The 26,252-nt window shown below is 42.7% G+C and overlaps 2 protein-coding genes and 1 long non-coding RNA gene across 3 annotated transcripts; all 3 read right to left on the bottom strand.

Annotated features, from left to right (window-relative positions):
- Nucleotides 1-8,072: 8,072 nt before the first annotated feature.
- On the bottom strand, nucleotides 8,073-16,014 carry PPP1R2 (protein phosphatase 1 regulatory inhibitor subunit 2). Its single transcript, XM_053459595.1, has 6 exons — nucleotides 15,801-16,014; nucleotides 12,551-12,658; nucleotides 11,233-11,319; nucleotides 10,929-11,020; nucleotides 10,097-10,255; nucleotides 8,073-8,827 (listed from the first exon to the last, which is right to left on the bottom strand). Exons 1-6 carry the CDS (start codon nucleotides 15,920-15,922, stop codon nucleotides 8,787-8,789), a joined length of 609 nt encoding a protein of 202 aa, XP_053315570.1. The 5' UTR covers nucleotides 15,923-16,014; the 3' UTR covers nucleotides 8,073-8,786.
- A 2,315-nt stretch (nucleotides 16,015-18,329) lies between these two features.
- On the bottom strand, nucleotides 18,330-18,806 carry LOC128483398 (uncharacterized). Its single transcript, XR_008351065.1, has 2 exons — nucleotides 18,577-18,806; nucleotides 18,330-18,540 (listed from the first exon to the last, which is right to left on the bottom strand). It is a non-coding gene; the product is annotated as an uncharacterized LOC128483398 (long non-coding RNA).
- Nucleotides 18,807-19,499: 693 nt separating this feature from the next.
- Nucleotides 19,500-25,214, bottom strand: LOC128483395 (D-beta-hydroxybutyrate dehydrogenase, mitochondrial-like). Its single transcript, XM_053459593.1, has 5 exons — nucleotides 24,915-25,214; nucleotides 24,017-24,127; nucleotides 22,811-22,952; nucleotides 22,227-22,379; nucleotides 19,500-19,978 (listed from the first exon to the last, which is right to left on the bottom strand). Exons 1-5 carry the CDS (start codon nucleotides 25,128-25,130, stop codon nucleotides 19,509-19,511), a joined length of 1,092 nt encoding a protein of 363 aa, XP_053315568.1. The 5' UTR covers nucleotides 25,131-25,214; the 3' UTR covers nucleotides 19,500-19,508.
- Between the last annotated feature and the right edge of the window lie 1,038 nt (nucleotides 25,215-26,252).

A 26,252-nucleotide genomic window follows, 5' to 3' on the forward strand; every position in this document is an offset into this window, starting at 1 on the left:
CTCTTAAATGGAGCCTCATGTTCACAAGCAAGACTTCTTGTGTGGGGAGGGACTGCCTCTGGTGCAAGGCAATCCCCTGCACCGGGAACCGTTGTGAGAAAAAACCCTGTGAGAATAGCACAGGGTTACATGTGGTCGTTGGGGAGTATAGTGAGGTTGAAAGGGTTAAGTTCCAGGGGTCACGCAAAGGACACTTAGGAATGTCCTGGAATGCGCTCACGCCACTTAGTTTTGCCCGCCTTTTTTGTGGTAGATGCGCTCGTGAGCAGCTCACGCCGCTTAGTTTTCCCGCTCTTTTGCATCTAGTTGCGCTCGCGCTAGAGTTTGTGCGGGAATTTTAGATATAAAAGAAGGTGTCCCTGAGGCGTCCGTTCACTATCCTAGGCTAGCGCTAACTGACCGCACTGACCTTCGAGTCTGGTGAGCAGCAGTTTTCACCAGTGCTACGGGGAGCAGCATGGAAGAGCTGCTGAATTGTCGCCTGCCCTCCCTCCCTTATTTAAGATTGAATGATATGTTAAAAAAAAGTGAATAATGATTATATTTTCTGTCGTGGCTTTTATTGGGGCGAAGTTGCTCTCTGTAAAGAGAGTGAACAGTTGGGGGTTTGTTCGGTGACAGGCTGACCGGCTTTTGGGGCAGTTGGCCTTGATTAAATTATTTGATAACTCTGTGGTTTGGGCCAAGAGTTTTTGTTTATTTGATATCCAGTCACAAGTTATTGATACAAAGTTGGTTTTGATTGGTTATTGTTAAATATATTTGTTATAAACTAAATAAAAGACCACAGCCTTTGTTCATCCAAAAAAAGTTTCAGTTGTCGTTTATTTATTATCTTGGTATAATTGGTTACACGCATTACACCATACAAGCACATGTAGCAGTGTGCACAGGCGCGAACACCACTACTTTCTTCATGGCTTTCCATGCTGTCATGATAAGAACCAAGAATAAAGCCAAAGCCTTCTGGCAATGGGCCAGAGGGGCCAGGTAGCAGGCCACAAAGGCCAATGAGGGGGCATATGACAGATCAAGAAAGCTGGCCTGCCTGCTTATCTGAGTCTCATACAGGGGTAATGATGGCTGCCCTGGTTGCAGATATCGTGTATGTCGTCAGAATTTGCTGATCTGCTGGTTATTTGATTCTATTTATCTAGAAGGAGGGCAGGATGATAATGGTGTGCAGGGGGTGTCAGGTCTTAGAGAGCATACACAGCTTCTTAGTACACAGGTAGGTCCTTTGAACGACCTCTGCTGTTAATCAAATGCATATTATCAGCTTATATACATTGGGTGACATCAGTTATCCAGGTATGTTTCACATACTGCTGCCCCTGCAGTATATGCGATGCTTCTCCAGATCTCTGGGTCAGTCAGTAAAAACAAAATGTTTCATTAATATCAAGTTATCATTAATTATCATTGTGTCTTTAACATGGATTTCTACAGTGGGTCTCACACCAGACCTCGACTGCTTACAGACCAGCTTTTTTATGGATTTCCTACTGAAATACAATTAACTAATTTTGGGAGGTCAGCTGTCAGGGCAAAGCTTTTTCTTGTTTTTCCTAAACATGCTTTAGTTAATGGCCAGGTTAATATGCCGAAGGCCATTAGTGCTCCCACACCAGCTGTGACAAGTCAATACACAATGTCAGTCTACTACCTTAATTAAACAGATATTTTTTTTTCTTTTTAACACTGTTTAAATAAGTGTTGGAAGCCTAGTCTTTAAAATATAGGCTTGCCTGAGCTGTGCAAATCTCAAAAGAAAGGCTAGTGGAAAAATGATATGATTTCTCTGTTTAAAAGTTGCGTTTTCTTTAACATTAATAATACATGAAATGGCCGAGGAGGGTGGGCTAAAATGTGTTCTTCATTATTCTTAATGGAGGCAGTCTGGATACAAAACACTGTGGACATGTTCATAAGTAGATAAATCCCCACTCCAGGGCAAGTGGGAAACGAGATACTTCACTCTCTTAGGGGACAAAGACATTCAAATGACAATTTTAGTTTCATTTGCTTTTCCACATGATACAAAGCAAAACAGTGATGTTGTAAGATTGTTTATGCTTATGTTTTAATTATTGTATGACACAATGTTAACTATAAGTGCTTATGGAACCCTACTTAAAGATATCGCGAGTATATTTCTTATTGATGTCTCAAATCCCGATGCCAATAAGAGAATTACTCACAGGGGATCCAATTGTACTGGGCAATGACCTAAAATAAATGGTTGGCCCTGCCATGGACTACAGGACGTTTTCTAGGAGAAAGCATATTCACTTCAGCAACCTGCACTGTGATGGTGGGTTGCATTGAGCCCAGTGCATCGGTGCATTCAGCCCAGCTTGGAGTTTATTTGGCTGGACATCATGAGAAATGTAATAACATGGCTTTGAGTGCCAAATGTTACCACAACTGCTGCAAAACTACCAAGTGTCCTATTTTGGTTCCAAGCCTTTATGTCCCTTTTTTACTACCCTCTTAGTACTCTCTTTTTTCTTGACTGCAACTCCCATGAATGTTCAGCGAGCAACACTGTTATTATTATAGCAATGTTGATTATTATGGGAATAGTAGCTAGTAAATTGGGCTTTGGGGGCTAAAGTACAAAAACTAACTTTTGCTGACTGCATCTAAAATAATATTTAGCCAGCCACATTGCTAGCTGGGCTTCTAGACTGGGATTGTGGTGGCCTACACTGCATACTAACTGCAGCTCCCATGATATACAGTCAGCCATTACTTAATACCATAGGAGTTGTAGACAGGGGTAGTTGTGACTAATCTTTACCACCCCAGCTATTATGAACTAAAATTCTCATGTTGCGCAAGTACATACTGGCCTGTTAGCTACTACTGCCATGGTCATATCATTTTTCCTATTGATGGGTAACTAAAATTTGCCTCCCACCAGAAAACCCCTCTCCTGAGCCAACAGAGTTAGTCTATGGGGAGGAGGTAAGGGGAAATTGTGGTGGAAGAGGGGAAAGGTGGGGAGGATAAACCCGTGGTTCAATAAAGATGAGTGCCACCTTTCCTAGCTGGACTTCAGGCACTAAATGGTAGTATTGGTGTGAGTGATGTCAGAAGCCTGTACGTGGCTTGGCTAAGGATGTTTAATGCAATGTATGGCATACTTATGTATTTACGTCACACACTGCATGACATGTCATGCAATTAGTGCTATGTTATGATCTCTAAGAGCCTCCGAGAACTGGCTTCTGAAATAGCAGAGGATCATGGGTAGGTGAGAACTCACATGAACAGGAAAAATATAATGTTGCTGTGTATGAGGCTTTTTTGTAGCAAACATTACCTATACATTCCTTACAACCATATGACAATGATATAAAAGTAAAATGGGAGTTCTGTGTGTGTGTGTGAGAGAGAGAGCCCTGCCCTAAATAGAGTCCTGAGAGACAGAGGTTAGACTTTAGATTACAGTAATTAGGTAAGGTAAAATATGTATAAATATAAATATGTGTATTTGAATTGTAGTGCATTTCTTTCCTACTCTTTTGCAGGGGAGGCCTGGCAAGGGAGTTAGGGGGACAAGTGCCCCCCTGGGCCGCTCCAATTTAAAGGTTTTGGGCCACCGCCTGAACTTTAAAAATTATCTTGTGGATGCTGTTGATGTCATTTTGACATCACTGGGCTCCCTTTAATGTGTTCGCCCTCTGCAATGTGTGTGTCAGCCAGCAGAGGGAGCAGAAGATCCCTGCAGGCCCTTCTCTCCTCCTGAGATCTTCCAGCAGGTGTCAGGATTGACATCTACTGGCGCAGCAGTCCCAAAGACTCCCAACCTTATTGGCACCAGGGACCGGCTTTGTGGAAGACAATTTTTCCATAGATGGGGACGGGGTGTTTTGGGTTTGATTCAAGTGCATTTACATTTATTGTGCATTTTACTTATATTTATTATCTATCTACCCTGTTGTGCGGCCCAGTTGCTTTTATGCCATGAACCGGTCCCGGTGGTTGGGGACTCCTGTACTGGAGGGTCTCACTATCACAATTAATATTATTTCCTTTTTTATATAGCGCCATCATATTCCTCTTAAATAGTGATGGTGTACCAACACTCACACTGAGCGCCTGCTCATAGATGTATGTCTAGGCTATCTTTAGACGGGAGATCTCCCTGCTAAATAAAGAAAGGCTGAGCATACATATGTCTTCTTGACTCTGTTTTGGGGGACCTGTATGTACATCTATAGGGACGTTAAGTACCGTACTTTACTCATTCACTGTATTCTTTCTCTGCATTTTTATGCATCCCCATTCTGTCAATGTGTTTTACATCAGACTCAATGGTGAATGATGAAACATTTGTCTTCCAATTGTACTTTGGGCTGCTTTATTAGTGGGCTATGCAGCTGAATATTACCAGCCCTTCCCTGCTCCCCATTTAACGGGGTAAATATTAACAAATGCATAATACAGGGCAGGGACAGTTTTAACGCAGCCCTGTGATTTGTGTGCTCAGTGAAAGAGTTGAAGCCACGACTTCTTTATTTTTTTATTGAAGCCCTGAGGTCATTGACTTCGCTGTGAAAAAAATAAAAAAGTGCCGAGTGCCATAAGGTCACAGTGGACACCAGGTCCCCTTCTTCATTTTCTTCAGGGGTCGCACTCCTGAAGGATATGCGGCCCTTTCCTTCCCTCCCCGGCCACAAGACCTGCAGGAGGGCCGGATCTTCTTGGTCCTTCCCCTCAAGGGTCGATGCTCGGAAAAGCTACCTATCTCCCCTATTCACCAGAAAAATCGGACCTTTTTAGGGGACCCGGCTCCACCATGGCTTTTCAGTGCTCAAAAATATGGGTCCTGTGCCGTCTTCAGTTTGTATTAATAAATTCAAATTACAAAAAGTAAAAAATAAACAGTGCAAATCGTGTGAAACAAAAACTATATACAAAGCGCTCGCCTAGGAAGCCCCAGCCCTTCGGCTGGTGTGATAAAAAAAAATGTATCCAGTATGCACCGCACAACTAACCAAAAGGCTGGGGCTAGTGCATGGAGGGGTCGAGGTGGAAAAAGTGCTTACCGGCATGTGACACAAAAAAAGTGTAAAGTGAAGCCGCATTTCCTTTTAATGAATAAACTGCAATGATATTTTTTGTGGTGGTTCCCTTTAATGACTGTTTCTGGGCTGGTAACACACCCTATGATCTGGTGCGATGCCAGGAAAAACAGGATTATTTGCAAATAGCAACCAAAATCTCTTGTTAACTGATATGTGTTATTTTTACAATGAACTGGAGAACAAAAGCCACCCAACGTACTCCTGTATTTTAATTTAACTCTATACGTGTAGGACACCTGGAAGCATTTCCTTACTTTGTGATTTTCGTTTATAGGGCCTGATTTCTGCAAGACACTTGATATGATAACTTTGACAAATTATATTTTGCTTCTTGGGAAAAGGTCCATTTTTCACAGATCACTTTTGAAGAACATACCGAACATTTGATGCATGAAAGCATATTTGAGTAACATTAACATTTCCATTCCTGTGCAGGTGGATTTATTAGGGATGAAAACATAAAACTAATATTAATAAGATTTGAAAACCTTGTTATGTGTATTCTAGGCCAGGCTGACTAGGCCCAAGGGCAGAAACTCCTCCGCCATTTAACTGGGGCAGATCGCCCAATTGGCTCACCAGTGCGCCACTTCTCCATGGGTCAATCAGAAAGATTAGAGGCTCAAATACGCTATGGGGGACGGTGCCTAACCCGTAGAGCTTGCATAGTGAGCTCACTCTGTGCCATAATGTCCTTAAAATGCAGTGGGCCAAGATATGACATCATATCCTAGCACTCAACATAGAGGACAGTTCCTACTGAGGTAAGTCATAGGAAATGGAGAATGAGGACAACTTTTCCCACTCTGATCACATCTTCAAAATGTGGTTTTTTTTTTTATTTGTGGATTTCTAAACATTGGATTTGGGCATATGTAAGGTCTCTAGGTCGTGAGAGCGTCCTTCAGACGTGAAACAAAGCATTATACACAGATGGAGAAAGGGTTTCTAGATTTGAAGACATTATTGAAACACAATAGAATAGGCCCCTAAATAATAAAAGTAGCACTTATAGAGTTAAATTTGGCTCACTGGAGCACTACAGATCAAATTGTCAGTCCGAGGTAGTTTTCTATATTTGTGCTGGGTCCTCCAGAAGGTGAAGATTGTAAGCGAGTAGCATTGGTGAATCTAGCGGCTGTTTCTTTTTTTTACATTTCCTTTGGCATTCTATTATGATGCCCTGATCTAATATATTTATATAATTTACCTCGTAAAATAGTAATAAAATAATTACAGATTGTCAGATTAAAAAAATCTGTTCCACAAGATACAGATGAAGACAAACTGTTTCAGACAGCCTGGCTAAGTACTAAAACATCCCTTATTTGCCTGACTTCTACAGATTTTTAAACTGAAGATTTTAAAGTTGAACTCTGCTGCCACCTGCTGTCTTTCCTTATGTTTTCAGCTTTGAAGGAAGCCGCAGCATACGATTGTTCCATAGAAACGTAGAATTTGACGGTAGATAAGAACCAAGGGCGGGAGGGGCACTCACACTAACACACAACTAGACACTCGCACCAACACCACTAGATACTCAGCACTAGTGCTCACAATAAGAACCTCAGCACTAACGCACGCACCAAGACACTCACACCAAAACAAGTAGACACTCAGCGCTAACCCACACATTAAGAAACTCCCACATACACTTGACCCTAACATATAAACCCAGAAACCCACACGAACATACACAGATACTCAAACACAACCAGTAACACACATACTAACATACCCAAAGACTTGTATTCACACACTGACATAGACCGACACAATCACACATATACTATCACCAGACCTATGTTCACACTCACAAACATACCCAAAGCCACATGCACTCACACTAACGTACGCAAAGATACATGTTCACACATTAACACACCCAAAGCGTAAAGGCACTGGGTGCCGGATCAGGTAGGAAGTTTGATGCAGGAGCAGGTTCGGATTCTGAGCACGGCCGAAGGCAGGCTGACGATGTGTCCAATTCAAGGCTTCTCTCCACTTTAGCCCTAGTCTTCCTCTTGGGTGCCATCTATAGGTGTTCTGAGCACAAGCAGGATATAAACTTGGGGTGACAAGCTCAGTACAGGCAGGTAACTGGAGGCCCTGTGGCCGGGCACCCGGCCGACCGCAGCAAAAAAGCAGGGAACAGACAGAAGCAGGCGGTAGTAGATGCTGATCAATGCATGGTACAAAGGATAATCAGAAGAATAGTCACAGTCCAAGTCAGAGGTCAGAAACCAGAATATCATGATCAATGGGCTACCAAGGGATAAACACTAGAATGAGGTCAGAGTCCAAGGCCAAGGGTCAAACACAGAAGACGGATCCAGCAAAGCAGTAGCTCAGTATACAAGGCCAAGAACATAAGCGCTGTAGCATCATCCATCAGCTGGACTGCAAATCATGAGAATTCGGTAATTTTGTGATAGGCTTTTATCATAACACAAATGAGCACATGTTCACAAGTTTTCCCTTCTTGGAACATATAGACATCATATAGCACACAGAAAACAGAGCAGTAAGCGGTTTTTCATGGGCTCACTTTGCAAAGGAGACACCTGCGATACATCTCTCCTACAGGATTCGGCAAGGATCTTCTCCAGGTGCAAGGTAATTTAAAAGAATAAATCAACATATGGCATACTTGAGATAGCTTTGATCAAGGACAACATTTGTTTCAATTTATTTTTTAATAGACAGAACAGTCAAGGCATGAGCCTTATAAAGGCAAAATCAATTCAAAATCATGCTCTAAACTGTCCACTGCACAAAATCACCCAGTCCCTTTTATAACTATTCCTGCATGTAGATATATATATCTCTATATAAAAAAAAAATGAATATGAATGAAGTCATTGTGCACAAGTTCACTACAGACTGGATAGTACAGTGCTGAAAATAGGTGTTCTGTTCTAATTAGCATGGTTAGCAGCATTATACATGTACATAGTGTCACACAGTACAACTATATGAAGCATATAGTTCATTTAATATAGACAGGGGAGTTAGCATACTGTGAACACATTCCATCATTCCATTCCGTCCACTGTTTTACACTCTCTGCTTAAAGGTTATTCCATGTTTCTTGGAGACCATGTATTTCTATTTTTCCAGGTCAAAGACAACAATGTCTCCTCAGCATGAATTTAGCCAATTATCTTTTGAAATTAGAAAGATTTAACTGTCGAGGTACCTTGAGCAACATCAAATAAAAAAAAAAGGAATATTTTGAAACTTTAGCTTCAACAGTGCACATGTCCTGCTAATTTAAGCACAATGTGCAAACCATAATATAATCTTATCAAAATCAGTAAATTTCCTATAGCCCAACTCGTTTAAACGCTCTATGATATTCTGTTCTCCAATGATACTTTCTGGTTACCCTTTCCAACATGTCTGAATTAAGATAACCATACAGTGTCTTATGAAATGGCTAATTAACACTGCATTTAATGACTGTAGGTAAACTCTGTAAACCAACACTAGCATACCCGGTCTGCCATCTTCTGAAAAGGCAGATGTCAGACATGCCTACAAATCAGTAATCAGACTGCTGCCTAATTAAAGAATCAAGACATAACATTGGCAATGGAGAAGTATATTTCACATACTCCTCAATGTAGTCCATAGGGCTGCAGTACAGTGCATTGTGGTGGCAATAAAGCAGAGCAGCACAGCTTTCCTCTATAGGACTCTGTCATTGTTCTGCAGCTGGTCGGGGTGAACTGTATAAAGAGAAACAAAGGAATATTCAGCAAAAGAGGTTAAATCTGTGTACTGTGCAAATGCATTATGCTTGCATGAAAAAAACAAGGTAGGATACTGTGGGATGGGAGTGGGAACATAGAACTAAAAAGATACCTAGCAGACAAGGCTTCAGATGACAGATTTTAATATACCGTATTGGCCCCAATATAGGCCGCACTTTTTCCCCCCACTTTAAGTCTTTAAAGTGGGGGTGCGGCCAATATTCGGGGTCTAGCGCCCGACGCCCGGGACATGCAGTCCCGGGCGCCGGGCAGACAGCGGGGTTAGGATACAGATCCCCCGCAGCGGTGCAGGGGACCTGCATCCTACTGTCTGATACGCTCAGACAGCCTCCCCTGCCGGCACTTTCCACGGGGGGAGTACCGGCACGGGAGGTTGTCTAAGCGCATCGCACGGACGTTCAGCGGCGATGCGCCGTTGCCGGTGAACGTCCGCACGATGCATTTTAACCCCCCCGACTTACCAGGGCAGACTCCCGGGTGTCTTGCAGGGCCGGCGGAAGACATCTACGCAATACGCGTATACAACTTCCGGTGCCGGCACTTCCGCTGAGTGCCAGCACCGGGAGTTGTATACACTATGTGCATAGATGTCCCCCTCCGGCCCCGTAAGACACCCGGGAGTCTGCCCTGGTAAGTCGGGGGGGGGGGGACAGAGTGGCAGCATATTTCCCATATCCGAGCCGATACGGTATGTCTTCTAAGAGTAATACTGAATGACTGACGGTGCTCCAGAGTGATGAAAATTACAGTTGAACAAGGACAAAGCAGGAAAGTGTAAAAATGCCTTCATCATGAACGGGATAAAACTGGTACTGGACTGGTTTTAGACCTTATCTATACGGTGCTCGCTGTTAAAGGACTCATCAGGTTTACTTCAATGCACACAATAGATGATTCCCCTTGCAAAGACTAAAAACTGCAGAAGGGGCAGAACGCTGCAGCTCTGGATTTGCTGCTTCTCCTAAAGGTGACTACTTTGATTCATACAGATAACAAATGCATATTGAAGCATAGGATATCAAACTGTCCATTTAACTCCACTCAGTGCCCTGATCAGACACTTCTATAGTACTCATCACCCCCCCCCCACACACACACACACACACTTATACATAAAATACTCCTGCAATTTTATTTAACAAAAGAAAAAAAATGCCTTTTCGTTCCCCACAGTAACTTGACAAATCCAGTCACGTAAAAGGACTAAACATTTGATTTCCTTACCTTCAGTGTCTGTGATATCCTGCATCTCTTCATCTTCGTCTTCATCTTCCTCATCTTCTTCCCCTGCCAGTTCTTTTGCAATCAGCTGTCTTGCCAGCTTGATGTTCATCGCCTCGTTGTAATGACATTTCCTTCTCATTTCAAATTCCTTTTTCTTTTCTGGAAAAAAAAAAAAAAAAAAAAAAAAGTGTAAAAAAAAAAGTCCCTGTATACAATTTCTGACATTCATAGAATAGTCAGAAAGCCAGTAGACCCAATATTGAACATGGGTACGTCACATTAAAATAATTGCACAAGTTAGCGGTACTCACAAAACGAAAAATTTAATTGTTCTCATCTTCGGAACATTTAGCTGTTTTTATTTGTCTATTTGTTTGATATATTGAGTGTAATAGGGACTACTTTACTGTTCTGAAATTATCTCCTTTCTCATTACGCCACCCTTTCAAAGGCTGCTAGAACAAGCTTACAACAGAGCTATAGTAATTTAACAAAAGGGGAGGGATACATTATGGAGGATGAATAACCATCCTAATACTGAATACAGGAAGTTAACAGTGCTGCTCCTATGGTCTACATATATGTTTAATGACATATTCCACAACACCTTTAAAACTACTTCTACCGTATATGTATATTGCTTTGATTTAGATTACTGAAGTGAACCAAGTTTGCCTCATAGTCCAAACCTTCTCCAATGTTGACCATCATTACTGAGAAAATAATCATCAGCTAATGTCACTTTGTTCTCATTCATTCACGGAACCTAGAACAGTCAGGGTAACCAGGTACTAAACACTTGAGACAAAATAAATAAATCCCTAAACGGTACCTTTTTCCTCTGGTGTCAGTTCCTCTTCTTCCTCCTCACTGCTGTCCTCTTGAGTCAAGATTTTAGGATCAACTCCTTCTGCAGCTGCTAGTCTGAAGAGGACAGCCATGTTTTAACAATAGGCACACAAATTAAGCATTTGAATATTTGATAGAGAAAAACATAGAAGAGGTGGACTAGATAAGCCAAATGGTTCTTATCTGCCATCAAATGTGGACCAAGTATACAAAATGTACTCTACTAGTCTCATTAAATCTACTTTTTATTGTTATGGTTATATATAAAAAAGAGGGCTAAGCCTTACTTTCTAGCTAACACATCAGCAGTGAGGGCTTCATTCGGCTCAGAGTCACTCATGGCTCCTTCATCATCTTCATCATCTCCAACCATTCTTGGGTAGAAACAAAATCATTTTACACTAAATACAAGCATAACCCAAAAATTAAAACAAAGTTTTACCAGACTACAAATACACTTATATCCATATTTCATATATATCCCTCCCTTCCAGTACCACGCATATGATAGCTAAGTGTCCCCTATAAATTAACTTTTCTCCTCCTTGCAAATACCTGGTGTCTTGCCAAGGCATGGGTTGGACTGTCTACGCCTCTGGCAAGCAAAGGCTTAAGCCCAGTGTATGCATTTTATTGTAGGCTTTGATCCAGCGGCATACCGGATATTCTTTATTTAAAGTCTTTACACAAGTCCTAGGCCATGAATCAAATAAGTAGATAATATCACCAGATTTTATCCTTTTGGTATATAACAAACATGGCAAGGGGGGGGTGTTCCTGTCATGGGTTACGAGAATGACTACTTTGCAAGCAGTTAAACCCAGCATTTTGAATGTCCAGATTGTACAAATAAGGAACGTGATAATGACTCAAGGAGAACCTTACCCTCTGAAGTTCCCAGGACTCATATATTGGTAACTGTATGTAGGGATTTCTTAGGTTTCTCCAATTTTATTTTATGGACTGCTTTACACAGCGCTGTGATTAAATATTACATTATTCAGCTCTGGTCTTTGTTTTCTAATACTAACTCACTAGCAGGGAACTGCAGTACTGGGGTGATAGTACAGGAATTATTTCAGGGGTTCATTTGATGGTTGCAAGAAATAGTAACAGGTTATCAGGAATTGAGTGTCTAACCCTTTTGCTCTCACACTCTCCCCACTGTCTCAGCCAGCCACAAAGTCCTCTTACCACTCACCCCATCTTGGCTTCTGTAAGACTGCAACTGGGTTTACTGGTAAGGACTCGAGGAATCATGGAGTATGGCAATAGACATAAGTGAGTTTTCTGGAGAGCATAATGAGCAAGAATTTCGTTGGTGCAAATGAAACAGAAGCATAGCCTCTTGTTTTTCTGCATACTTTGCTCTTATTGATATTCCAGTGCTTTCCTCATAATTACAAATGTACAGGGACAGTTACATCCAGACACGGACAGGCTGTATTGGTGTTTATAAGGTTATACCATTCGAAAGGTTTGCCATGACAAATAAATTCATAAACACAAATTGAGCATGGAGGATAAAATCCTGTACCACCGAAAGACTTCCATACAGCCATCTTGCTATACATACATCCCATACGAGTGAGTTACCGCCATTACCTGTGATATGGTGTACTTGGTTCGTCAATTTTCATTAAGCCATAGTCTTTGTCAGAAGGATGGTAAGTGGCAAGGATGTTCATTTCATCCCATTTCTGGGACTTCTTACTACAAAAAAAAAGTTATTACTAAACTGACATGTATACAAAAAGGCAAAAACATCAATACATTTTGACTGTTTATCAAATTAAAGAGTGCATACTGGAGAACAAGCCAGTCTTTCCTACAAATAAAAAATACACAACATTATACTAGAAACTGTTCAATGTTATGCTATTGATATGTATGAGAAAATGACGTTTGATTCTTGTATTTTTCTGCTGTATTTGTCATCATAATAAACAGTTACAAAAAAAACCTACATGATACCCCAGTCTTACTTGTAAAGCAGGACCCTCTGACTAATAAAAACAAGGACCTTATTAGCATTGCCATAAACCATCATCTCTGCGTGGTGCTCGTTTTTAACGATAATGAATAACTCCACAAATCCATTTAAGGATCAAATAAGGAAAGGTCTGTCGAGGGAACTGCACATCCCCCAGGGTGTGGAAGCAAAACCATTGTTTTATATAAAGGTAAAAGAATGTTAAATTCGTCAGCAGTGGACACACACACACACACATAAATATATATATAAATAATGAAGAAAAACAAAAAAGTAAAGCTATTCAAACAAATGTATACACAATAACACTCTTGGCCCAAACGCAGAGTGAAAAACTTTAACCATTTAACGGCCAATGACAGGTCAGGTACATCACGCAAAAATGGTCACTTAAGGACCAATGACGTGCATGACACGACATGGAATTAAACAAGTGACATACAATCACTTTATTTGCTTAAACCGTGTTGCTGTAATGCCTCGACAACACCAAGATCGGCATGTCCGGCATACACTGTATGACGGCGGATGGCCATTTTAAAAGATGGATTCCTCGATAGCAAGGCATTCAGCAACAGCGAACACTCACCCCAAGATCTGCTGTGACCGCTCTGGAGAAAGAGAGAGAGGCACGTTCTTTAAAACAAAATTAACCAAGTTGCAAAAGATTCCAAGAAGGTCTCTCCAGACCCTCTTGAGAACTTTGGTAATAACAAACTTTAACCCTCAACGATCTTACCTGCCTGATCTGTATATTTAATCCCCACAACTACATGCGGCCCTGTTTTATATTTAGTCAGGGCTATTCAGTAAGCTCAGATAGAACTGACATCACAGTCAACATAGTTACCACACTGCTACTCCAAAAGGATAAAAATAACAGCAAATGAGTTAGGAAGGACTATAATCAGATGAGGCCAAAAGGCTTATCCAGGCTCGTCACATGTCCTTCCACAGAGAAGCGTGAAACCAAAACAGCAGTGGAAAGATGTGAACAGGCAATGTACGATTTTATACAATCCGTGCTGAACACAAATGAAGAATATTAGAGTTTAAAGTGGGTCTGGTAGTGTATTGAGAAGCAGAAGGCTGAAGCGGAGGGTAGAAAGTAACAGTAAAGGATATAAATGTAGAACATTCTACCTGAAGTAGGACATAAAAAGTGAGAGAGTCTTCAAGAACATCAGGTGGCACTGCTTGCTGGTGTATCAAAAACTTCTCAACAATCCAATTTTTTATCAAATTCGGAAGACATTCTATGTTTATCGTGCAAATCATTTTTAATGCTATGCAGATTGAGACATTAGGGGGGTTATTCACTAAATTGTGAGTTTCCAGGTAGATCGGGGCTCATTTGCTTTTAATGGCATTTCATTACGCACAGTGAAATCTTTTTCCTTGACACACGTCTGCGATACGACATTCAGTAAATATCCCCAGATTAACTGTACATAATGGGCGAGCTCGGAACGCTTCTAGAGGAAAATCTCACTGGGGACAGCCCTTCATAATGAATTATTTTTGTTTTCTGACTGCGTAATGAAATAAAAGCAAACACAAGCTACTTACGTGCATTAAGTGGACAGCAGAACACCATCCAAAAACAAAAATGGATTACGGAACAACTTTTGGCTAAAAATATCCTAATGCGTTACAGAAAAAAGTGCATTATGGATGCATTAAATAGTATGCAATAATACATCATGCCCATTTACAGTGCGGCAACAGCTCAGCGAAAAGTTTAAGCACTTACTGATATGCATGCTAAGCTTAGTGAATGCAAAAAATCCAAACGGACCAACAGGAGTACTGAAAATTGGTAGTACAAAGGACATTTAAATGGAAAGAGACTTCCAAGTACATGGAGTGCACCAAATAGTGAGAATAAAACACACACAGAGCACACGAGCGGGGTCTATCACTCATTAAGAGTTGTGGTTTCAACTCGAGGTGGAAAAATGAAACTGGGTTCTCCAGTGGTAGCGCCACAGTAAAAGCGAGGTCCCCAATCTGTTTATCTGTTTGTTCTGGGGCTGCACCTCCCATACACAGACCCTTCACGTCTTTCCTGGCCAAAACCAAGGAGCTGGATCTTCTAGCCCTTCTCTCCAAAGGGGGTGAGCCACTAAAGTCTACAAAGAGAAACAGCGGCCAAAAGTCACAACCCACTCATCCCACCAACACAGCAGTGACTCCAGAAGCCACAAAACAACTAAAAAAAATAGTGCTCATCAACAGTGTGATTTAGTGCTTACACATGCCCACACCTTGAAAATATAATCCCGAAAGTTTGGCTGATTTTGATGGTTAACTGTGCAAGATAAATAGCATCTTGCCGCAAGGAGATTGTTTAAGGAGTGTGATATCCGACTCTTAAACCAGACCTAAACTTAAGTGTCCCAGACTGCATCCTTAAAAAATAATAATCATACTGGACTACTTTTAAGAATAATATACATCACTTACCTTTAGTAGAAGCTGCAGCTGCCAGGAGCCCCCAAGCATTGTGCAAGTGTGACACAGGAATATTTAAAGGGATCATGCAGCTATCATATGCACTAAGCGTCCCCTAGGCACTAACCTGCGTATATTTTGCACAGGCGGGATGTCTATTACCATATGTGGTCATGTCTGAACTTTGCCATGTACATAATAAGAATTCATCGCCATTCTAAGGAAGTCATCTGAATTATGTGACGAAATCATTTCACTTTACTTAATAGCTACACCTGCTAAAGAGAAGAGGCGCAGTTACTGTGACTCCTTATAACACCGTGCGGAGGAGTATTCGCACTGCAAACCCCGGTGAGTTTGCGGTTAGATGGGGTTTAAAGCTGCGGGTCCCTGCTCTCTCACCCTCACCTCTGATCGTCCTCCCGGTCCGGATATAATTCGGGGTTGTTGACCGGGCACAGCACGGAAGGCTCGGAGTTGTTCTTGTTCTTTAAGATGCCTTTTACTGGTCTCTGCGTTTGGGCCGCCATATCCCTGATCCAGGGACCGGTGTAACCACCCTAAAACAACTACACCGGCGGCTTCACCCACCCGTCACCGCCCACTATGTCAACGGCAGGCGCTGTCAAGCGTCATTTCCGGGACGGCATGACATTTTTTTTCTTTTTCTTTTAGAGTAATATATACTAGAGTCAGCTCTTCTTCGCCGAGGCACAATGAATATGTACAAAGATCTCCTTAGATGATACTCTTGAGTTTAGAACTCTTACAATTGTTGTCAAACCTGCGGATGACGCATTGTGATTGACAGAGTGGGCAGAGACCGTACTTGTGCGCGTTTTGTTCACAGTTGCGCGTGTGGTGCTCCGTGAGCGCACTAGCGCAGACATCAGTGACTTTTCTGGCGATTTTAAATAAGCGCTTGATGTGGATTGTAAATCTATAATGGTAAAGGTTTTAGAGACATTGCCCTGAATTTTAATACGCTTTCCCTTGTAATATAAGGCACCGTTTTAAGAGCAGATAAAAGTTTTAAATTGGCACAGTGGGTTAATTTATGCCCAGCGCTACAGTAGAGTGACCGTGTCATTTTTTTCTCAGGGCCATCATCACTTAATATACGTGTGACGGCCCAGGGTTAGTAAGTGCCGTTTATAGTAGCTATTGATGGATTTCTGTATATCTCAGTATAGGTGTGATTATTGTTATGCTTTTTGTTCCCCTCATGTACTGCCCTGTCCATTTTCCACGTGCCCTGCCCATGGACACATAACCTTGTATAGCCTGGACACCATTAACCCCACTGGAGACGCCCCTTTCATGGAGTTAACCCACGGGGGGGTGGGGTACGGACCACGGGTGGTTCGGAGAGGGAGCCTCCTACAGATCCCCGGTTGCTGGGACAGCCAGGAGAGCGGAGATCAGCCAGCTGTACGCAACACAGGCTATCTCGCGGTCCGTCCTGGGGAAACTTGTTGCCGCTCGGGGTCCCTTCTGCCGTTTGCGTCGCTTTTTGGACAGTATACCCTCAGGACCCCAAGCTATCCATCGGTACCCTGGGATCGCCAGCTCCCCCTTGGGATCACCCCGAGAATGGTGGCTAAGTTTATTCGGACATTGTGGGGCTCTGTGGCCTAAGTGTGGCGCCGGACTGTCTGGGCTAGGCGGGACATGATTTATGATTTGTTTCTCACCTAACATATATAAGCCCATGTGTTTCCCAAATAAAGAGTTCCTGTTTAACCTCAACACGAGTCTTGTTTTGTTATTGACGTAAGCCTCAGTGCTGCCCTTATCAGGGCGGTAGAGCGCTGTTTTGCTATACTTCCGTATACTACAGTGCCGCCGAGGTTCCCGAAGAGCTGTGGCTTCTGCTATGATCACTTATTGTCCCTTTCAGGACAATAGCCACCCTGTGTAGCTCATCTTCGGCTAGCCACAGAGGCAGAGAAGCTCTGTTGCAGCAGCGTCCTCTCTTCTCGCTGTAACACTGGTCTTGTCTGGCGGTGAAGGGGTTAATCGCTGGTGTCCCTGTGGCCATAGGGAGGAGGAAGCAACGTTTGGCGGGGTACAGGTCATTGGTGACGGCACAGTCGCCCCATCTCCCCAGTGGCAGCAGGAGCACCAGGGAGGGGGTGCAGGCGGCATCGCTCCCCAGCGGCTGAGTACACTCCAGGGAGAAGGGGCAGTCGGCCCTGCTGTCCAGCGGCTGGTATGCTCATCGGGAGAGGCAGAGTTTGGCCGGGTGAGCGCTACCCTTGTAGGGACAATTGGGCTAGGGGACTGTCATGGAAGCCTGGGTTTCTGGAGGGGCCTGAGAGGCAGTCTCCTCTCTACAGACTATGGGCCTTGGTACAGAGTGCCACGTTGCCCAAATTATAAGAGACTCCAAAGACCGTGGAGCAGAACCGATCTAATACCCACCTAACTTTCCCGGACAGCCCCAGGCCGACCCGTTGAGGATCTAGCCAGCTCTGCCGGACAATGGGTCAATATGGCTTTTCACAGTCAATTCCAGTTTTGTCATATCCTCTGAATATATGTATTGTAAGAAGCGCTGCTTAAATTGTCACTGCTATATAAATGCGCTGGTCAGCAACGTGTTAAATATATATGTGTCCTGGAAAATGGCCAATATGGTCACCATATCTGGGAACATCTTAGAACCAGCTACCCAGACCGTAATGTATGTTTGGTCCTTCAACTAACTCAAACATTTGGGAGGGGTGTGTTTTATTTCATCTGTAGCATATGCATTCTCCCTAGCTTTTGATTTTACAAGTGAAGCCTGAGTGCTACCACATATGACATCTCAGCGCCCTGGAGGTAAAGTATTCCCGTTGGTTTTAACTAAATATCTCCAATTAACATTATTGTATCGCATTAAAACGGAGACAATAGTGAAATCATGCAAAGAATCTCAATGCAAAAAAAAAATGCAAGTAAATGTTTCACAGCTTTAATGATGTTTCTGCATAATCTTCAAAATAATTACATGAAAGATTTTTGTTTCATATCAAATGTTGTTGCTTTATCTGAACATGCCAGTACATTTAATTTAAAAATGTTAGCCCTGTTACATACACAAAATGAAAAAGGATAAGGCCATATTGATCCAAGAGAAGGAGTCTAGTGTAAGGTGATATACCTTTTATGGAGGAGAGGTTCCAAAAGATCACATGACACTTTTTCTTTGTTGAAAGTTATTGTCTACCTGGCCTGTGCCCTGGGGGTTACTGTCTCCTGGCATTGCCCTGGGGGGTTGACATTGTTAGTCATCAGCTGTTTAATAGATATCTTAATCATTACTATAGCATGCCTGATTTGATCCAAGTGCTTGCCTATATACGGTACATTTCCTGCAAGGTGTGTCAGGTCATAGCTGTGTTTGTAACCCAAAAATAAGATATACAATTATAGTGTATCCGATAAATTGTGAAACGCATAGCAAAATGAAAGCAATTGCAATATAATACTACATGGCATAATATGTAAGCTGCACTGGGTATATTTTGATTAGTACTGTTTTACTGTGAAAAGTACTTATGATGAACACAGGCAAGAGTACCAGAGCACGTGAATGAGTGGTATTAGAATTCTTGCTTTGCTGCAGCCCTATGACTAGTTCCTTTTCTCTAATAATCAATGAAATGTAACCAATTTCATTGGAGATCCCGCTTTAAATAGTGCAAATTGTTAAGGAACACCTGCCCTGGCTGAGCAGCTGAATAAAGAAGCGTGATTTTATTTACTTCATTTATTTTCCTCTTTCATATTCATGTTCTATAAAACAGAGCACATGTTTGTTATGGCTAATGCATACAGATGAAATGTTTACCTAGGCAAAAAGCAGACTGTTTAACGCGTGGATACATGAGTTTTGTGAATATCTTCCAGAAGTACCATTTGGTGTATGGAGAAGATAAAGAGACAGACTAACAAGCTCTTTATAAAACCAGTCAGCGGTCCTTCTAAGCAGGACATCTGAACCCAAATCAGGTTTATCACACTACATTTCATATTCAAACACTTTTTCTTCTATGAGTTATAGAAGTCTAACCTTACACTTTATATGTGAATCACTATTTGAACAGTAGTAATTTCACATTTCTTTTTTCAGCGTGTATAAAGCCGGTCTGCAATGGCTGTTGGCAGGTGTGTCATAATTTGGAGTTTTATCCACCAATAGGTTTCCGTGGGGTTGTACCGTGTATACGGGTATTTTGAACAAAGGGCATCTGTAATAGCATCAAGAACATCATTCATGTCTTTTGAGCCTGAGCTCACAAAGGATTTCATACTGGAGACTAGCTGCGTGAAATGAGATTCCCCATAATCCTCTCGCACAACGTCTGATGCTTTTTCCCACATCTCTGCGCCTCGCCTTTCTACGCTGTCTCTGGTGAAAATTCCAGTGGCAGCGATATAGTTTCCAGGCTCGATGGAAATAACCTTGACTCCCCATCTGTACATTTCCTGTCTCAGGCAGTCAGAGAAGGCTTCCACTCCATATTTAGATACACAGTAGCCAGACCGGGATGGGCTACCCATTCTTCCAAGCATGCTTGCCATGCAAACCACACGGCCTCAAGGGGAAAATGAAAAAAATTAACAAAAACAGCAATGGGTATGCAAAACAATGCAAAAAGTGCACCGGTATCTTTCCTGAATGAGTATAAAGGTGTTGGCCAAAAGGATATGATGGAAGCCTTCACATTAAGAAAGTATATGAAGGCAAACTTGGCTGGCGCTGGCTCTAGAACATCACAGGAGACCCCAATGCACATGTTGATTTAAGAGCTCTTTCCTTCCACCCACTGGCTGCTTGATATAGCCAATCATTAGCAAGAATCATAGGATATTTTATTATTTATTTTTAAGGAACACATAGAAAAGTACTTTAATATGTATTTTGTTTTGGTGAGGTAGGGGCATTATACTGACCCTTTCAATGCTTCAGTGTCTGCACACATAATTAATATCTCCCACACATCTAGTAAATGTTATAAAACTGTTATGGCTTTAGTAATGCCTCATTTTGTAAAAACACTATATTATTGAGTGATCACATACCCAACAAATACCCTAGGCATAAGTATAGACATTATAGAGCTAGAAATCGCTCCCATTGAAGTAGACTGTAAGAGGTGAGCTACAAGCTTGCTGGGAAAAATATAAAACATTTTGTATCTAATACGACAACTGTACTGGTCCAAATTTTTTTTATTACAATTCAGTAAGAGGTCTCCCAATGAAATATCACTTTTGGGGTTTAAGAACAAAGAAAAAAAATGATAAATTGGTTGTTTAAATATGTTGTATTAGGAAGATGTTATTTTGTATGAATAAATTAATCTTTTAAACCCTGCAAAGTCTGGGATTTAGGGAGATTAAAAATACTTAATCCAAGCGTAATTCAGTTTTGGGTGACTTTCAGGTTCCCTGATGCAGTTCACCATTTGCTGGGAAGTGTTTTGCTTTCTACTGATGTGATTGAATTAGCATGACCTTTTCCTCCAGTTCACAGTGGAACTTTTAGATCAAACAACCTAATAGATTTAGTTATCCATCGTACATTTAACACCAGACCAGGCCCGGCCCTACCATGGAGCAGAGTGGGGCAATTCCCCCAGGCGGCACTTTTGAAGGGGCGGCACTTTGCCACCCCAAGCCCCTTTTTTTTTTTTTTTTTTTTAAAGCGGAAGAGAGAGAGGGTGCCGAGTGGTTTTCGCTTACCAAGTTGCCAGTACCCGCTCGGCGCCCCTCTCTCTCCTCTGGGAGCCCTCTAGCTTGGTCTCGGTGCCGGCTTGTAATTCTGATCGCCGGAAGATGACATCATTTCCGCCGCTCAGCATTACAAGCCGGCGCTGGCACCGAGACCGAGCAGGGAGGCTCGCCGCAGGACTGCTGAAAGGTAAGTACAAGGGGGGGGATAGGGTAGGTAATATGGAGAGTAAGTGTAGATAATAGGGAGGGAGGGGAAGGGTAGATGATGGGGGGGGCGCTATTTTAAACTTCGCCCCAGGCGGCATTATGTCTTGGGCCGGCCCTGCACCAGACATCTGTCAATAAATAAACCTCCAAGGAGTGCCATATTTTAGATAACCCCCGACACCATGAGCACCTGCAGGAGTTTAACATATTCAAGGGCGCTCCTAAATTCTCAGGTAGGTAAGGAGGCAATGGGAGGGAGAGAGTGTAAGCATTACGGAGCAATGCAGGCAGAGAGTGAGATTTAGAGAGGTACGTGTGTGGGAGTGTGAACATGACTGTGTGCTTTAGCATGGCTGTATATGCTTGAGTGTGAGTTAGTGTACATATGTTTGTAGCATGACTGTGTGTTAGTGTGCAAAATATGTACATTTGCCACTGGACGGGCTTGCCCCCCCACCGGCCAAAACATTTCACTCATGCTCACCCCTGAACAACTGAAATAATAAAGTTTTAATTTATGTAAAAAAAACAAACAAAAAAAAAAAATAAAAAACACACTTTTATGCAAGTTAATGATTTTAAAGTAGGTCCTTCGCTCAAAGGTCCATTTTTTAACCTGATTTAACACCCATGACAACAAAACAAAAAAAAAGCCACTTATACATGTACAGAGTGTACGAGTGGCGGGACATTCAACCAGAAAATATGCAAAGTGTAACATCACAGGAATGGCAGACTGTATGTCCCACAAAGGCTGTGTTAACCCAATACATGCCAGCAGCTTCTACCTAGTCTTTTTCCTGTTGTAAAGATTATCAGGATTACCCCCAAAGATAAAACATTTATAGACCATACATACACTATACCCCCAAAACCATCATCACGTACCACAGTACTCACCTTTTGCACGCCGTATTAGTGGCAAGAATGCTTTCGTTACCCGTATCGTTCCCCAAAGGTTCACATCTGCCACCTCTTTATATTTTTCTATGCTTGTAAATTCCACCTCACCAAAGGTAGATATCCCAGCATTATTTACTAAACCCCACAGACCTGGAGAGAAGAAGAAGATTTTTAAAATAAGTTTACCTGACGAAATTAGGAGGGTTTTTGTATCTGATCTATGCGTCAAAATATGGGTTGGGTAGACATTGTCTTCTATAGCCAAGGCACAGTAGGCTTTTGCCATGTTTGTGACCATTATGCCTCTGGAATGTTTTACATTAGGATCAGCACATTTTAAAACAAAATGATATAAATAATATGTAGTATGTATATTAAGTAGCATAACCTTTTTTAAATATATCAAAAGACTGCATATGTTTGAGGCACGGAACTACACATTCACTTCTGTTACCATTCCATCGTGACCTTGGTTGATGTTTAATTTAAGAAAGCATTTGACGAGATATAAAAATTGACCTGCTGCTAATGTAAACATACATGAAATTACAGAGTGACAATATGTAACATGCATTAACCACCTTTCTCTGGGTCTTTGAGGTGCTTTCTTACAAATTCTAGTGCTCTAGCAACCTCTTTCTCACTGCATACATCCATCTGAACTACTCTCAGGCGCTCAGACTGAACGCTTTCCAATTCCCGGGCGCCATCTCCATTTTTATCCTGAAAATATTAAAAACATATGCAGATCACTGATTAGTTCTGGTGTCTTGCAAAGGATCATGCCTGCATCCACAACATATTTAAAAGGATCAGCAATGCATTAATATAAATGTATTGCACACAAAACAGGAAAACCGGATTTGAATACTAGGCATTACTTAGTATTGTCCCTTTAAATGAATAAAACAAATTTAATCTGGATTAGTTGATACGTCTACAACATTGTTACTGATTACCAGAACTGCCTAAGCAGTTTTTCTGCTCCAATAGACTCCAACATTTGTAGTTTCTTAATTGGTAGTTTGGTGGAAAGCACAGAGCAAATTTAATCTGAGCCTTAAACTTGCAGACACTTTAAACACGGTTTCCTGATTGTAAAAAAAGGATTTGTGTAACATATTATATACACACACACACACACACTCTATGGACAAATGTTATTGGACACCTGGCCGTTACACCAATAGGGAGTTTTGTGATATCATATTCTAAATCAAGAGACATTAATATGTAGTTAGTCCCCTCTTTGCATGCTTTCTTCAGGATTTTGGAGTGTTTCTGTGGGAATTGTGGCCCATTCATCCAGTAAAGCATTTGTGAGGTCAGGCACTGACGTTGGACGAGAATGTTAGGCTTCCAACTTTGTGGGAACAGTTTGGGAAAGACTTTTCTATTCTCACTGACAGATAATAACAGACAACTTGATTCCCAAAGAAGTGGAGGATTACATGCACATCAATCAATGAAAAACAGTCTAAAAAGTTTCTTACCTGCTTCTTGAGCTCTAGCCATACACACATTGAAGGAAGAATGATGTTTGAAAACATACCTAACTTCAATTCAAGTTTATCAATTACAAAGAAAGTCCTTGTTGAAAAGGATGGCATCAGATTGGGGTCTCCAACCTGATACTCAAGGATTTTACATCCTTCTAGAACTGAACCATTTCACTTCTTAATACACAAGCAATACTTAAAATCTCTCATCTGGTGTGTTATCACCAGCCTTCGGACTGGGGTTAGCTTGGAGATATTTTGAAAACGTATTCCTGTTCTTGCACTCACCTTCAACAGACAACCAGCAAATACTGTAAATCCTAATTTGTGCAAGTGTTTTGCCAAAGCAAACCCAAATCCTGTGTCACAGCCCGTGATCAGCACCTCTTTACCCTGTACCTAGAAAGCAGAAAAAGAAACGTTACCGACATCTTTGTACTTCATAGTAAATATAATAACACCCAACCACCCACCTCAAACATGTCAATGGTGTGGGGACCTCCGCCTACATGACTGAAAATCACACCAAAAAAAACAAAGAAATAACTCAAGAAAGTTAAATGTAATCATTTATTTTCTTTACTTACCGGTATATCAGTTCTAGTTTTTGCATAAGAATTAGTCATATGAATGTGTTTTAGCCGTTGTCATGGCCTAATCTACTAGACAAACAGAGTGACTCATCTCCATAGCGATTTGCGGTGAAATCGAACAGAAAGGTGTTTTTTTTGTATCAGACTTCCCCTAAAAAACCCAGAATCAGGATAAAACATGATATGAAATTACTATTATCTGGTTGGGCTGCTTGTTCTCTTTTAAAAGAAGATTGGCACTTTTCTGGTGGCCAAGGAGCGATTTTCCGATTAATGGGTCACTCAACACAGAAAAATATGTAACGTTAAATACATTTTTGGGACCTCTGCGGTATAACAATTGACCATCTCTTGTGTGACTACAACACCCATCAGCCATCAATGATGAAAGCAGAACACTAATGAGCTTAAGTAATAAGTAGCAGAAGACACTGAGGCACTAAATGGTTTTTAGCTTTATTCTTCCACTTTAAAAATATAAATGTATTTAAAAATTACATTTGGAAAGCATGTAGTATAGATATTCATGGGGTGTATCACGTTGCAGCTGGCAAGCCATTGCATTGTGAACAGAGGGTAACAGCATTACTCACTGGTAGGGTGCCCCTTGGCATGGATGGCACTGCCACACACAGCACAAACACAAAGTACAGCAGGACAATGCCGTGTGACGCGTTCTCACAAGGGAACCCCAACAGACTGAAGAACAGCTTCAGAGCCTCCGGGAGCCCGAAGCCCAGAACCAGCGTGAGGCCAAGAGACAGGCATACCAGCAGGCAGGCCCTGATCCGTGCCGCTGACAGCCCCATGCCTCCGCTCTGCCTACTGCCAGCCGGGGGGCAGCAGCTTAATACAGCGAGAGGAGGAGACGGAGTGTTCAACAGGTTAATGCAGGGGGGGAGGCTTAATATAAGGAGGGGATGGGCCAGGGCGGCAGCATAATATGAGGAGGGGTGGGACCGGGGAGCCAGGGGGCAGTAGCATAATATGTGGAGGGGAGGAGCCGAGAAGCTGCTTAACATAGGGAGAGGAGGAGCCGGGGAGCCAGGACCCGCTACTGACTGCTATACCATTTTGGTCAGCGCTCTGTATGACAGCTTGCAGGGAGCCAGGGGCAGCTTAATATGAGGAGGGGAGGAGCAGAGGGCCAGCTGCTTAGCATAGGGAAGGGAGGAGCCGGGGGCCAGCGGCTTCGTATAAGGAAGGAAGGGAGGAGCCGGGGACCAGCGGCTTAGTATAGGGAAGAGAAGAGCCGGGGGCCAGCAGCCTAGCATAGGGAAGGGAGGAGCCGGGGGCCAGCAGCCTAGCATAGGGAAGGGAGGAGCCAGGGACCAGCGGCTTAGCATAGGGAAGAGAGGAGCCGGGGGCCAGCATCTCAGTATAGGGAAGGGAGGAGCCGGGGGCCAGCAGCTTAGCATAGGGAAGGGAGGAGCCGGGGGCCAGCATCTCGGTATAGGGAAGGGAGGAGCCGGGGGGCCAGCTTCTTAGTATGGGGAAGGGAGGAGCCGGGGGCCAGCGTCTTAATATAGGGAAGGGAGGAGCCGGGGGCCAGCTTCTTAGTATGGGGAAGGGAGGAGCCGAGGGCCAGCGTCTTAGTATAGGGAAGGGAGGAGGCGGGGGCCAGCGTCTTAGTATTGGGAAGGGAGGAGGCGGGGGCCAGCGTCTTAGTATTGGGAAGGGAGGAGGCGGGGGCCAGCATCCCAGTATAGGGAAGGGAGGAGGCGGGGGCCAGCGTCTTAGTATTGGGAAGGGAGGAGGCGGGGGCCAGCGTCTTAGTATTGGGAAGGGAGGAGGCGGGGGCCAGCATCTCAGTATTGGGAAGGGAGGAGCCGGGGGCCAGCAGCTTAGCATAGGGAAGGGAGGAGCCGGGGGCCAGCGTCTCGGTATAGGGAAGGGAGGAGCCGGGGGGCCAGCTTCTTAGTATGGGGAAT

This window comes from Spea bombifrons, chromosome 3 (assembly GCF_027358695.1).
Source record: "Spea bombifrons isolate aSpeBom1 chromosome 3, aSpeBom1.2.pri, whole genome shotgun sequence".
In the NCBI taxonomy this organism is placed as follows: domain Eukaryota; kingdom Metazoa; phylum Chordata; class Amphibia; order Anura; family Pelobatidae; genus Spea; species Spea bombifrons.